This window comes from Melanerpes formicivorus, unplaced genomic scaffold (assembly GCF_026170545.1).
Source record: "Melanerpes formicivorus ecotype bairdi unplaced genomic scaffold, bMelFor1.0.p_v2 SCAF_90, whole genome shotgun sequence".
Classification (NCBI taxonomy): Eukaryota; Metazoa; Chordata; class Aves; order Piciformes; family Picidae; genus Melanerpes; species Melanerpes formicivorus.
In genome coordinates, this window is record NW_027142442.1 from 1,525,937 (window position 1) to 1,541,508 (window position 15,572).

At 49.8% G+C, this 15,572-nt stretch overlaps 1 protein-coding gene across 1 annotated transcript in view; it reads right to left on the bottom strand.

Annotated features, from left to right (window-relative positions):
* Positions 1-15,572, bottom strand: part of LTBP2 (latent transforming growth factor beta binding protein 2) — a 77,387-nt gene that overhangs the window by 39,915 nt on the left and 21,900 nt on the right. Inside the window, exon 4 of the mRNA XM_068165556.1 lies at positions 292-473. Coding sequence (XP_068021657.1) covers positions 292-473 — 182 coding nt within the window. The remainder of the gene's footprint in view (positions 1-291; positions 474-15,572) is intronic.

Below are 15,572 nucleotides of genomic sequence, written 5' to 3' on the forward strand. Positions count from 1 at the left end.
ACAGACTGAAGCAATCCTCTTTCAGGGCAGCAAGATGGGGTGATGTTCAACTCCTCTGGGAGGCATTTGTCACATGATCCTGCCACCTCTACCCTGTTGTCAGCATTTTGTTCCTTCAATCTGTCCTCCTTCAGCAGGGTCTTTTTCTTTGTCAAGTCCAGCAATGCCCATGATGACCTTCCCTTTACATCCTACCCAGTGGTACAGTGCCAGAAGTTCAGGTTTCCTTAGACCTTTCCCACAACATCCCAACAAGAAGCCCCAAAAGAGTGAAAGCCCTGGAGACCTTACCCCTTGCAGCTAAAGTGTGCTCCTGGGAAACCACATGTGGCCCAGGGCTGCTCTGCTCATGTCCATTCCCATTGGGGAGTGCATTAGAGACGAGTTGGCCATTGGTGGCCGGGTAGCGCCGGACAGTTCGTGATGGCCCTGCGTTCTGGGGGAAAACAGGAGAGCCAATTCTGCTCTGAGTGCTGTGGAAAAGAGAGGAAAACAAGTCACCCTCCTCACAAGTAACTGCTGACCCACAGTGCCTGTCCACCAGGACACCCTGCAGCAGCCTTCATGCTGAGCTGCCTGAGCCTCCACCTAGGCACAGAGTTCTGCCTACCTGAGCAAGGTCCAGCTCCTCACCTACTTTCAGTCATCACAATGGCACTATTTCAACTCCAGGGTTGCAGGGCATAGTACTAACCCAGATACCCTCCCCACACTATCAGCCCAGGGATGCCCCACTGCCTTGAAGAACCTCTACCTGCCCACCAGGCTCAAGGGCTGCTCCTTTTCCCATCACATCCTTACCCCAGCAAACGTAAGCAGCTCCAAACACACTTGTCCTTATGGTGGCAGCTTTCTTAGGACCTGCCTTCCCAGCCCCAAACAAGCACCATAAAAACAACAAGAGAGTCCAAAGAGAAGCCAGGGGAAGCAAATAAGCAAACCCTGGTCCATGAATCGCAAGTAAAATGACCAAGAACTCAACCCTGTAAGTGCAGTTACAACTTTCTGCAGTAGCTTCATTTATGGCTTTTGGTGCTTTCTGGGAATTAAACACGGAGAAACCATCCAGCTCACAAGGTCACACTTCTTATGCTCTTTTATAAAGCCATGTAGACTGTTAGGCAGAGCACTTTGCATTAACCCAGCAAAACAGCACATCTTTCTCCACTACACTTTGCTTCCATTCCTTTTCACTGACTGGCAGCACCAAGTTTCCAACAGGGCACTCTGTGCTTACCTGCAAATGTCTCTCTCACTCTTGCCTGCACCATTGACAAGGAAAAAGGCTTTAGCACACCAGGGGCCAAAATATTTTGGCTTCCCATATGCCCCTTGAGTTTCTTGGAAAGTCCCAGCCTTGGATTCCTTTGCAACCTTACTGAAACACTGACAGGTCTTCTGCATACCCTATCCAACACCTCTAGGCTAACTCTGTCCCACCAAAGTGTCCAGAGAGGTCAGTTTATTTGTATATTTTTTGCCATTTCCCCTGTCATAGCCAGCACAGGGGAGGTGTTAGAGTGTCTACAAGAAACACAGATACCTAAATCAAACAGGCCTGGATGATCCAAGGAGAGTTGGCTGACAGCAGCTCTGGCTCACCAACATTTCTGGCTTGGATCAGCATGGAATAAGGGTAAGATATGGGGAGATGGAAAGCGAGGTAATGCTGTGCTGGTATTTAAGCAGGTTTGAGGGCAATACACAAGGTAACTGTCAGCCCTGAACAACAGAATGGAAAAGATGATGCACAGGTCAATTAATTGGGAACTGAAAGCAAGGAATAGACAAGTGGAGACAAATCAATTGGGTCTGTGGATCACAGGATCACAGGATGTTAGGGGTTGGAAGGGACCCCCCTGCCAGAGTGGGACCATAGAATCTAGCACAGGTCACACAGGAATGCATCCAGATGGGTCTTGAAAGTCTCCAGAGAAGAAGATCCACAACCTCCCTGGGCAGCCTGTTCCAGTGCTCTGTGAGCCTCACAGTGCAGAATGTCATTAGAATAAACCAGGTTGGAAGAGACCTTCAAGATCATTGTGTCCAACCTATCACCCAACACCACCTAATCAACTAAACCATGCAACCAAGCACCCTATCAAGTCTCCTCCTGAACACCTCCAATGACGGCGACTCCACCACCTCCCTGGGCAGCCCATTCCAATGGGCAATCACTCTCTCTGTGTAGAACCTCTTCCTAACCTCCAGCCTAAACCTCCCCTGGCGCAGCTTGAGACTGTGTCCCTGACTGCAGCTTACCACCCTCAGACTCCTGTCTGGGGGGACTGGTTTCAGCCCCTTCCCCTTTCAAATCTAGTTTAAAGCCCTATCAATGAGACCTGCCAATTCCCTTCCTAGAAGTTCCTCCTCAAGTTGAGGTGGAACCTCCTGTGCTGTAGTTTGTATCCATTACCCCTTGTCCTGTCCCAGGGTGCAGTGGAGAAGAGCCTGTCTCTCCTTGGGAGGGGAGTGGAGAAGCACCCTTGTCAAAGGAGTCCTTTCTCTTAATTGAATATAATTACACACATGCACTCTGACAGGCTGAGAGCCCGTGCTATTCTGATACAAAAATAAACACAGCAGCACAAATGTCTATCAGGCACATGTGAAATGAATAACAAACTGGCTGGGTGACAGCACACAAGGAGCGGTGGTCGCTGGGGAGGGAATCGGACGGGTTCCACGGTGATCAGGACAGGACCTGGCACAGTTCCAGGGCTTCATCTGGAAATAAATATTATTATTATTTCAAAATAAACATCAGATCCACATTGATAAGGTCTGCTGCTGACACAAACATTTGCAGCGTGGTGTATCGTGATGAGAGCAGAGCAATCACACACAGCCTTCTGGAGCACTGTGGTGGGCAAATCCATCCCAGCAAGAGCGGGGTTTTAACAGAGCCAAAGGCAGAATTGCACCCCTAGGAAGAAGGAATGCAGGCAGCAGTTGCTGATAGGAGACAATCCTGGAAAACAGCAGTGCTGTAAAGATTTTGGGGGTAATGGCAATCAATTAAACATCAGCTGTCATACATTGTCCTCAATGACATCAGAGCAGGGAAACACTGCAGGAACAGGGAGGTATTTTTGCCTCCCTACACATCAAGTCTAGTTGAGAGGTATCCCTGCCCATGGCGGGGAGGTTGGAGTAGATGATCTCTAAGGTCCCTTCCAACCTAAGCCATTCTATGATTCTCTGTGTGTCCAGCAGGTCCAGGGAGGTTCTTCCCTGTCTCTACACTACCCTGGTGACACCACAACTGGAATACTGTGTCAAATTTTGGGCTCCTCAGTTCAAGAGAGACAGGAACCTGCTGAGGAGGATCCAAGGGAGAGCCATGAGGATGATTAGGGGACTTGAGCACCTCCCCTATGAAGAGAGATTGAGAGCCCTGAGGCTGTTTAATCTTGAGAAGTGAAGACTGAGAGGGGATCTAATCAACGTCTACAAATATCTGAGGGGTGGCTGTCAAGTGGAGGGGGCCAAGCTCTTTTCAGTGGTGTGCAGTAATAAGACAAGGAGCAATGGATACAAACTTGAACACAGAAGGTTTCACCTCAACATGAGGAGAAATTTCTTTACAGTGAGGGTGACAGAGCACTGGAACAGGCTGCCCACAGAGGCTGTGGAGTCTCCTTCTCTGGAGACATTCAAAAACCTGGATGCATTCCTGTGCTCACTACCCTAAGTGACCCTGCTTTGGCAGGGGAGTTGGGCTTGATGATCTCTGGAGGTCCCTTCCAACCTGCAATATTCTGTGCTTCTATGATCTTCATCACAGCAGGGTATATATACATAAGTTAAAATATCACATCTAGCTCTCCTGAAATATGCCACATCTATTGAGGACAATTAAAAACATGGAGGGGCTACAGGGAAGGGAAAAAAAAAGACAAAAGTAATTTGAGGCTTGGTGAAAATGCCTTTCTGAAAGAAACCTGAAGCAGTCAATCCTGTCAGTTTAGCAAAAAAAGAAGATGAAGAGGTGCTCTGATTACAAGCCACAGATTTCTCCACTGAAACGAAACAGCAGGTGTAAAGAGCCTTGTAATCTAACCAAGAAAGGCAAACCACAAAACAACATCTGCAAAGCCAAGCAAACGATTCCCTGCTAGCAATCACGCCCACACACAGCAGCGTAGCTGTTTTCCTTCTGCACAAAAACACCTCACTAATGGATGCAGCCCCTGAGAAGATCGCTTCAGGAGAGTCAGTGCGCTGCTGGGAGACAGCACTGGAACAATGCAAATGCAGCTAAATAAAATCACAGAATCAACCAGGTTGGTAAAGACCTCAGAGATCATCAAGTCCAACCTATTACCTAATACCCAACACCTCCTGACAACTAAACCATGGCTCCAAGTGCCACATCCAGTTGTTTTTGAACACCTTCAGGGACAGTGTTCCACCACCTCCCTGGGCAGCACATTCCACTGGCAAATTACTCTTTCTGTGAAGCACTTTCTCCTCACCTTGAGCCTAAACTTCCCCTGGCAGAGCTTGAGACTGCGTCCTCTTGCTCTGCCACTGGTTGCCTGAGACCAACCCCCACCTGTCTACAACCTCCTTTTAGGAAGCTGAAGAGAGCAAGAAGGTCTCCCCTGAGCCTCCTCTTCTCCAGGCTAAACAACCCCAGCTCCCTCAGCCTCTCCTCATCAGTGTGGTCAAGATCTCTCACCAGCCTTGTTGCCCTTCTCTGGACACATTCAAGTATCTCAGTGTCATAAGATATACAGATGCATAACCTCTGCTGTCCTGGAGGTGATTTTAGGTTATCTATTGATGGCTTCTGGACTTGAGCTGCAGGAATCCACAAGAATGAAGGGGTTTATCCCAGAGACAGAAGTCCCCAGTCGGGATGGGGTGCTTGGTGCCATAGTTTAGTTGATTAGATAGTGTTGGATGATAGGTTGAACTTGATGATCTGGAAGGTCTTTTCCAACCTGGTTAATTCTATTCTATTCTATTCTATTCTATTCTATTCTATTCTATTCTATTCTATTCTATTCTATTCTATTCCATTCCATTCTACTCTACTCTACTTTATTCTATTCTATCTCTGGTGAGAGTCTCCAAGCATAGTCCTACAGGTGGATGTCACCGGAGCTCCAAGTCTTTTACTGTATAGATAGAAGCATGCCAAGGAAAAGAAGTGAGAGTTCCCCAGACCAGCAACATTTGTTATCCTAGTGCTGGTCACTTGAGGGCAATTTCAGCCCTGATCTCTGAAGAGTCAGCAGGTGAAGGTGACTGGTGATATAGGACAGGGAACTATCAGCTCTTGTGCTTGCAAAGACTCATTACGTGCACTTGCGGAATGGAGTATGCTGTGTGCAAGTAGCAGAGCTTGGCTGGGTGCTGCACATTGCCTGTCCAAAGGAGTTCCACCCCTTGGCTGTAAGGCCAACTCCTGTCATTCCCAGGATCATCAGATTTTGTTAAAAGACAAAACAAAACCCCAACATATGAAGGGCTTTAAATAAAAGAATCATTAGCATGTCAGTTACAAAGAGACGTGGATTATATGTGCTTACTGAGAAGGGCAGTGCCAACTTCACAAAGGAAAAACAGAGGAGGAACATTACTCCATGGCTTGCAACACTTGAGGAAAAGCCATCCTACTGGGATCCTGTTGGCAAAGCATTCCAGTGTGTGTCACAGCAGGGGGAGGCAGATTTGCTTTGAATTAATTTGTTTATTTGGTTCTATTCTAGGCGGATGAGCTGTGGGATTTGAGCACTGAGCTGAGTAACACCATCCTACCCCAGGCCACAGAAATCAATGGCAAAAGGCAGCTTTCCATCTCAGTTTGTCAGTCCCAATCCATCCTTAAGCAACACCAAGTGGCTGGCTCATGGTCAGGGAACAGAAAACAGAGCTGCTCCCTTCCAAACCCTCAGTCAGTCCACACTGGGCAGAGAGGAACTGGCTTGCTTGAAGGGTCTTGGGAAATTAACCTGATCTCACCACATCAGTGCAGACCTGGCCAGAAGGTATTAGCAACCCCTAAGCATTGGATGGATCTTAATATATGTCTGGACCTTGTTCAGTTCCTAGGGATCTGCACTGCCACGAGTTCTCCTGTTGGTGTGGCTGTCCTAGAGTAAGAGTGAGAATGGGAAACAGATGGAATGGCTCCAGATCAGCTTGTGCTACCACTCACCACAGAATCACAGAATTGTTAGGGTTGGAAGGGACCTCAAGTTCCAACCCCCGTGCCATGGGCAGGGACACCTCACACTAGATCAGGTTGCTCAGAGCCACATCCAGAGCCAAACATGCCTCAACCTGCACAGGGAAGAGGTACTGAAGAGGCAGAGGAGGCTGACACCTCAAGCACTATGTTCCAGGACACTTCAAAGCCTGGGGCTTCACATTCAATCAGCCTTCCTCAGCACAGTATTACTCACTTCCACTTTTCCAGCCAGGCACATGGCCAGCACAGATCACTGCAAAGAGACAGTGGTCTCTTCCTTTCTAGGCAACCGCCTGCCAAGCAGCTGGTTTCCCTGCTCTTCATCCATCAGAGCTGCTGACACTTTTCCCCAAGTCAGGCACAGCCTCTGGGGCAGAAAGAGCTCTCAGGCTCCTTAGACACCTCTCCTGGGCTGTCCTGCAGTGCACACCTCCGCAGTGTCCAGCAGCACAGCCCCGGTTCAGGGGAAACTGCGGGGCACAGAGGGAAGGAAGAGAGATCAGAGTTCTCTGTCCAGGAGCATGGAAGTGTGTATTTCAGCTGATCTCTAAGAGGCTGACAGCTGAAAAGTCACTGGCTGAGAGACCTCAGTCACCAGCACGTGGAAAGCTTCACTCCTATAGACATTAGGTGCTAATCAAAATCAAAAGAGATTCAGGGTGGGAGGGAGCTGTGCAGACACTGCCCTGCACCTGCAGCAGTTGAAAACAACCCAACAGGCACTGGTAGCTTCCCTCTTCTGAGGTGCAGGTCGAGGACCTGGACTCTCCATACAGCCCTCAAGGACATATGCCAGAAGTCTTTGAGGGAGACCTGGTGCCTTACATTCTAGTGCTACACATCCCTGCAGGACCCACACAACACCTGTATGACACCCAGCAAGGGACCTGCGCCTCTGTCCGTGTGTAAATGCTTTGTTTCACGTCAGCTTTGTTATTAGGTACACTCTGCTCTACATTTACTTTAGAGACACCAGGGTAGAGTAGGCATAAAAATGTTGTATTCCTCAGATATGATAACTCTCTTGCCCAGTCCCAGATGAATAGAATAGAATAGAATAGAATAGAATAGAATAGAATAGAATAGAATAGAATAGAATAGACCAGACCAGGTTGGAAGAGACCTTCAAGATCATCGTGTCCAACCCATCAACCAATCCAACCCACCTAAACAACTAACCCATGGTACCAAGCACCCCATCAAGTCTCCTCCTGAACACCTCCAATGATGGTGACTCCACCACCTCCCCAGGCAGCCCATTCCAATGGCCAATCACTCTCTCTGTATAAAACTTCTTCCTAACATCCAGCCTAAACCTCCCCTGACACAGCCTGAGACTGTGTCCTCTTGTTCTGGTGCTGGCTGCCTGGGAGAGGAGACCAACATCCACCTGTCTACAACCTCCCTTCAGGTAGTTGCAGAGAGCAATAAGGTCTCCCCTGAGCCTCCTCCTCTCCAGGCTAAGCAACCCCAGCTCTCTCAGCTTGTCCTCATAGGGCTGTGTTCCAAACCCCTCACCAACTTCGTTGCCCTTCTCTGGACTCGTTCCAGCAAGTCAACCTCCTTCCTAAACTGAGGGGCCCAGAACTGGACACAGTACTCGAGGTGTGGCCTAACCAGTGCAGTGTACAGGGGCAGAATGACCTCCCTGCTCCTTCTGGCCACACTGTTCCTGATGCAAGGTGCTTGTTCACTGCCCAGAGGAGATGAGTGGCATCTCTCTGAGCTGGCAGGCTCCTGACAACAACACAGATGAACATGAAAACTGCTCTTTTCTGAATCAATCACTTGGTTTGATTTTGGTTTGGCGTTTTAAAGCCTGCAATTTGCCGACTAGTTACAAGCAATCACAACAGCAAAGTCTAAGTCGCCAAGACCACAGGGTCCTGAAAGCAATGCTGGTTTTCTAACCCCCTCTCTATAGAAGGTATTTTTCAGTCTCTGATCACTTTTCATGATCACAGTTGTTTGGGTAAATAAAAGCCATAGGAGATCCAGGTGGGTATACAGCTGTGGCATCTCTTAGTGATCTAACACCAGCCACGCTCCTCGGGGCTAGAGGCAAAGGTGGCAAATTCTTCAAAGCACTTCCCTCTCCCCAGTGGCAACACCTCAGTCTTTCCTGGATTTAGCTTCTGTCGGCCCCTCTTCATCCAGCTGTTGACTTTGGCCAAATCAGTGGTGAGCTGGGAAATGGTGAGGCTTGTGTTTGCGTAAAGGAAATGTAGAGCCAAGTGCCACAGGAGCATTGCTGGCTTTTCACCCAGCCTGCCTCAGGCTGCTCCCGGCCAAAGCCTGACTGACCATAGCAGGGTGGATGGCCTGAGGCACTGTGGAGAGAGTGAATAGTGGACAGTGCAGTCAGAAGGGAGGGGTGCTAACCCCAGACAAGGCAAGGGCTAGCCAGAATGGAAAGTCACTCTTCCAGATGGAAACAAATCTGCACCCTGCTGAACAGCAGGGAGAGATAATAGCGACCGCAGAGGGTAACAACAGAGTAGGACAGTACTGGCCAAAACAAAGCTGATGGTAACCAGGCCTTGCAGAATGAAACATGTTCCCAGGTCCAGAAACCCCCAACCCAGGGCCGAAACTCAACAAACACAACCAGTCTGCTGCCTGGGATGAAGCTGCTGCCTCCAGGTACGTGACAGAGGCAGCATGCCACCCACGGGGCTGGGAGCAGGGTCCCATGCAGGGGAGCTGCTGCAGTATTGGTAAGCACCTACCCCAGCTCCCTGAGCCCTCAGCCTGCACACATGGCTCCAAGCAGAGAGGGCTCTGCCAGGATGGCTGAGCATGACTCAGCCCCTGCTAGCCAGCCAGGCCAACAGGCAGGTTCTGCCCTGGCTTTTAAATGCTGAACAATACAGTCAGCGTCTGTCTTGTCCGTTTGCCTGTCCCTTTGGCTAGATGCCCTCTCCACTTGGGGCCACGGGGACCAAAATTAGTGATTCACTTTCCCCTTTGTAATGCTCAGCAGTTGCTGGTTTTCCACTAAAGCATCACAAAGGAATGGACAGTCTCAACACCAGCGTCTGTGTCTACAGGGGGAGAGAGAAGCAGCCAGCCTTGGAAAGCAGCAAATTGACCACAGACCAGAAACTTCCCCTTCTTGGACTCTGAACAGGTTCCTCTGCAGGCAGATGGGATTCATGGCTCAGTTTGCAGACCCTGGAGCACAGGAGAGGCACTGCTTAGAGAGCACTCAAGCTTATTATCAATTAGCTCACAAACATGCTGAAAAGGAAGACAGCTCTGCTAGGACTCAGGGAAGAGAGGGAATACCACACCATACAAGGCACCTGGCTTCAAGCCCACTCATATTACATCCATAAATCCTGGCTCCATTTATTATCCCACGAGCAGCAGAGGCAGCTCCGAAACCTGCCCACTTCACACTTGCCACTGTCCCTCCTTTGGCATCCTTCAGCCCTGGTATACTTCATGCAAGTGAGACATACACCAGTCTGAAGGCCCCTGCTCTCCAGGGTTTGGTAGAAGGCAAGGGAAGCTCCCCTGCCCAGGAGAAGTAGCCACCAGCCTACACCAGGCAGGAGACCTTCCCTGCTGAGCCAAACAGGACCTGTGCACAACTATCCAGATGCCTTCATGCCTGATTCAGTCACCTACAGATCTCATGCCAGACAGGACACCAGATATAGGCACCTGGACCATCATGGGGACACCAAGGCAAGTGGCAACCTTGCTCTTGCCACAACAGATCTCAGCTGCCAAGGTGTTCCCCTCCCATGTTCAGGTGAAACCTTGCAGTACCACAGGCACAGCTCATACAGGTCAGGTCACTGAGCAAGCAGGGAGTCATCCAATTCCTCCCATCCTTGTGAGATGCCAAATACTTCTCTGGGCAGAAGTGCCACTGACAATACCCTCTGCCTTGGGCATAAAAAGCACTACCAAAGTGGGACCCCATGGGCAGGAACATGTGTGTCAGGCTTCCTGCTCCACACACACTCAAGGCTGCTGGCACATGCCTAGGAGCCACATCAGCCCAGATACCATTGCTGTGCCTCACCACAGCTAGCAAGTAGATGTCACAGAGTCAACATGGCTCTTGTTTTAGGCTCTCTCCTGTGCCATCTTGCCATGGTAACTCCAGCTTCCTGTTCCACTTGATGTACGTGCCAGTGGCTGGCCAAGATTTCCCTGGGTCTCTCACTACAAGCTGCAGCAAAAGATGTGCCCAGTCCACAGGACAGTAAAGTTACCAGGTGTTTGCCCTACGCCACCAGGCTCAGTTCCTCCACCATCACCCTGGCATCTTCCTTCCTCCAGCTCCCAAGGCAGTGCCAGTGCTGTAGGGCCACCTGAGCTGGTTTCCAGCCCACCATGTAGCGCATGAGAACAAAGAGAGACAAGACGGGCGGTGAACTCTATTTTTATCTGCTCAGGAGTTGCCAGACCCTGCATGTGAATGCCTCCAAGCACACAGAGAGCTAACAGGTCTCTGGGGATCTAATTTTCTCCTTAGCCAAACTGGCTGTGCACACATCTCTGCACAGCTCCCTGCTGACGTTAAATGTCCTTCCCTTGCCATATGTGCCACACATGCCACCTGCCACTCTGTGAGTGTTCTTCTTTGCTCTCGTGTACTAAGAAGTGAGCAACTGACTCCCTGGAAGAGGTCCAGCTCATGGGAAGCATGGGAACAGCACCAGCATGGTGCAGTGAGATTGCAGAAACATCCTCTGTGCAATGGCACAGCACCAGGCTGTCACCAGAAGCAGCAGATCATGCCCCTGATTGGATCCATCAGACCTTAGTGCTGACCCAAAAAATGCCAGAACCGTGATTTCCAGATCCCAAGTGTGGCAAAAGCTGTTTGCAATCTGCCTGTTTCTGCAGTGAAGCATGGGCCAGTGCAGCCTGCAACTAGCAGAAACAGTGTGGCCAGCAGGAGCAGGGAGGTCATTCTGCCCCTGGACACTGCACTGGTTAGGCCACACCTCGAGTACTGTGTCCAGTTCTGGGCCCCTCAGTTTAGGAAGGATGTTGACTTGCTGAAACGAGTCCAGAGAAGGGCAACAAAGTTGGTGAGGGGCTTGGAACACAAGCCCTATGAGGAGAGGCTGAGGGAGCTGGGGCTGCTTAGCCTGGAGAAGAGGAGGCTCAGGGGAGACCTTATTACTCTCTACAACTACCTCAAGCCAGGTGGGGGTTGGTCTCTTCTCCCACGCAACCAGCACCAGAACAAGAGGACACAGTCTCAAGCTGTGCCAGGGGAGGTTCAGGCTGGATGTTAGGAAGAAATTCTTCACAGAGAGATTTGCCATTGGAATGGGCTGTCCAGGGAGGTGGTGGAGTCACCATCCCTGGAGGTATTTAAAAAGACACTGGATAAGGCACTTAGTGCCATGGTTTAGTTGAGTAGATGGTGTTGGGACTTGATGATCTTGAAGGTCTTTTCCAACCTGGTTAATTCAGTATTCTGCTCTGAAGTTCCAGTGGAGCCAGCAGAGGAACCAGGCCAGGCTACTCAATTACAAACATCAAATCTGGGCCAAACCTTTCCACACTATAGACTAAACCAGGGATGCAGAGGGAAAGGGAGGCCACACAAGCTATCACCCCTCTGGCAGAACCACCCAGCCTGGCCTGTGGTGTTTGTTGGGTTGAAGTGGTGAGAAAGTTGCTCCAGCTGGCTCCCCAGCCTGCATGCAGATGTTGGTGTTCAGCAGCATGATCAAAGGGCAAGGCACTGCTGCCAGACACAGTCACACAGCTGCTCTCACCTTGGAGGGAAGAGACCCATCCAGAAGTGTCCTATCAGCTGCTGTCACATGAAGGCCTCCATCAGTGCCACCACCTTACTGAAGACACCACTCCATGGCAATGGTTTATGCACCATTACAAAATCAGGCACAAGATGCTGGCAGAGTTGTGGAGCTGGGTTGTCCACTGTGCGACATGATCATCCCACAGTTCAGCCACCACCACCAGCCTCAGCAATGCCTCCACTGCCCCTCTCCTCCTCCCTGTGCTCTCCAGTACAGTTAGGAGCAGGGTCCTGCCTGGCAGGGCAAGTACCTGTATAGAGGGTAGAGGCATGGAAGAAGAGAGGACATTTGGGTTGCCCAGGCAGGTGGTTGGGGCTCCATCCATGGAGACATTCAAGGTGAGGCTCGACAAGGCTCTGGGCAACCTGATCTAGTTGAGGATGCCCCTGCTGACTGGAGAGTGGGTGAGACTGGTTCCTTCTCACAGGTAATTAGTGATAGAAGAAGGAATGACCTCAAGCTATGACTGAGTAGGTTTAGGCTGGACATTAGGAAAAAAATTTTCCCAGCAAGAGTGGTCAGGCATTGGGATGTGCTGCCCAGGGAGGTGGCTGAGTCACCAGCCCTGGGTGTGTTTAAAAGTGGTTTGGATGTGGTGATTTGGGATATGCTTTAGGGGTGAACCTTGTAGACTAGGGTTATCAGTGGGACTTGGTGATCCTGAAGGTCTTTTCCAACCTGAATGTTTCTGTGATTCTGTGACTAGATGACCTTTGGAGGTCCCTTCCAACCCAGACCATTCTATGAACTTACTAATCTGCCATTGTCCCCACAACCATATGGAGATCTCCAGCCCAAAAGGCCCTCTGTCTCCACAAGACACAACAACTGTGAGCTGAGGACCCAGTCCCCACCTAATGAAACCTACTGCAGAGGCGTCAGCTGGAGCAGAGGTCCCTGCTGGCTGGGAAGAGGTCATTTGTCTTCCCCACACAGCAGTGAGAAAACAGCACTCTTGAGTTTCATTTCCATCTTGTTGACTAGTAACAGTCACCCCCTCTGCAAGGCTGCCAACTTCAAAGCCCTGAAAATACACTTTAGCCTATTCATCCTTGTGCCCACATGCACCCAGGGGAGTGGGGGGAGCCAGCTGCCTGCTGCTACTTTAGAGGGGACATGGAGAGGGCAGGCAAGGCCTCTGTAATACCAGGCATGCAAATGGGGTGAAAAGGAGATGTGTGTAGTCTCTCATCTGGAGACAGGGAGGCTTTTCATCTACAACAGGAGATGCTGGGACCTCTCCTACTCACCCTGGGAGCACTGTGGATCTAAGACATATTTTAAACTAAAGCAATGGTTGAACACCCAACAGGATACCTTGGCCTTTGGATCTATCAGCTCCATGTAGTTAGGTCTCCTTACACCTCTCCATCCCCAGACACACATAGGGTTTCTTCACCTGCAGTGCTCAAGCCATGAGAGCTCTGTTGGGATGTGGCAATTTGCTGACCACTATCAAAGTCTCAGCCCTGCTGGGGATCAGAGAATGAGCATCCCAGTGAATTTTCTTCTGTACTGTTCTGCACTGGCTATAATCCCTCTAATTGTTCACTAGCCAGAAGACTAAAGCCTGGCTGAAGATCAGGAGTGCTCCTGCCTACATACGCATGATGCCTTGTGGCAAAGTGCTCCCAGGGGTACCATGACCACAAATCTGCTCTCGTACCTCTTCCACATGGCCTTCAGCATCCACACCAAGTACCAACAGGGATCAGCAGGTTTCATGGCATCCCCAGTAAAGGGAGCCAGGGCAGGCAGAAAGGCTGCATCTGCCTAAGCAGTGCCTGGGATCCAGCTCCTCAGCAGCACAGCTCCAAGGTGATGGAGAAGGCAGAGCTCCAGTGTCATTATCAACCTGTCATTACATCCCTGAAAAAGTTTGGCACTTTGCTGTTGTAGAAAGTGTCACAGCTGAAAAATTAGCATGGTGACCCTGCCAAGGCTGCAGGCAACTTAATACACCGTGTCTGCCCCCTCCAGATAGCCTCAGCCTCCAAGTATGCTCCCCATCTTCCAAGGCCAGTGTTTGGCTCGGTTTTGCATATGTGGGTCTGTTAACCATTCCCCTCAGCTCCCTCCCTCCCTCCTTTTGTAGTGCTCAGAATGCCTTCCAATTTGTCAAGATTTTTTCTGGCAACAAAGAGTACCTTGCCTCAGTGCAGGACCCCAGGGCATAGAGGAAAAACACCCCTCCAACTCAGGCCTTTGGCCTTCAGTCCTGAGCACCACTGGTCTCCAGTATATAGCCACACCACAACACTCTCTGCTGCCTAATTTGATGTTCACTCCTAAATCTGCAAAATCTCAGCCTTTCCAGATTTCTTCCTCCCATGGAGGACTTTTTTTCCCCTTCAGCTGTAAAAGATAGTATTTTTCCAGCCTGAATCTCTTCTTAACTCCTGCCTATGTGTTTTGTTTCTGCATGCCCCTGAAGAGAGTTTCCATGCAAGTGAGACAAAAATGGGGTGGAGCTGTGTACTCACAGCAGCATTTCTCAGGATGCTGCTGAAGAAAGGAGAGGATAATGAGCAGTTCAAGAAGGGCAGGGATCTACTCAAAAGAGTCCAATGGAGAGCTACCAGCATGATTGAGGGACTGGAGCATGTGCCCTGTGAGAAGAGGCTGAGAGCCCTGGGGATTTTTAGTCTGGAGAAGAGAAGACTGAGAGGGGATTTAATAAATGTTTATAAATATCTGAGGGCTGAGTGTCAAGAGGGAGGGGACAGGCTCTGCTCAGTTGCACCCTGGGACAGGACAAGGGGTAATGGATACAAACTACAGGACGGGAGGTTCCACCTCAACATGAGGAGAAACTTAGTGGCCACTCTAGCTGTACCAGACTCTGCTGACCAACAGGTAGTGCCTCAGAAAGAGTGATTGGCCATTGGAATGGGCTGCCCAGGGAGGTGGTGGAGTCACCATCACTGGAGGTGTTTAAAAGGAGACTGGATGAGGCACTTGGTGCCATGGTTTAGTTGATTAGATGGTGTTGGGTGATAGGTTGGACTTGATGATCTCAAAGGTCTTTTCCAACCTGGTTAATTCTGTATTCTATTTTATTCTATATTTCTCACTGTGAGGATCACAGAGCACTGGAACAGGCTGCCCAGAGAGGTTGTGGAGTCTCCTTCTCTGGAGACTTTCAAAGCCCACCTGGATGCATTCCTGTGCTCACTACCCTAAGTGATCCTGCTTTGGCAGGGAGGTAGGACTCAATGATCTCTGGAGATCCCTTCCAACCTCTAATGTTCTGTGATTCTGTGATTCTTTCTTATACAAGTGCTACATAGATTCTATTCTCATAAAGTCCTAAAAAGTGATATATGTATAGTATATAAAATAAGCTACACACTGGATTTGCTGTACTACCTCACCTACCACATGTACAATGCACTTATCCTGCCCCTTGCTCTATTGAGTGTAGTCTCAGACCAAGACGACAGCAGCAGAGCTTTCCATTCAGTTAGAAGAAAGAGTGCATTTGGACATTCTCTCCCAAAGCCTAGAGACTGAATGAAGCTCCTAAGAAGGTGCAGAAGAACCAGGCCTACTGTAAAGACCATATTTGGAGT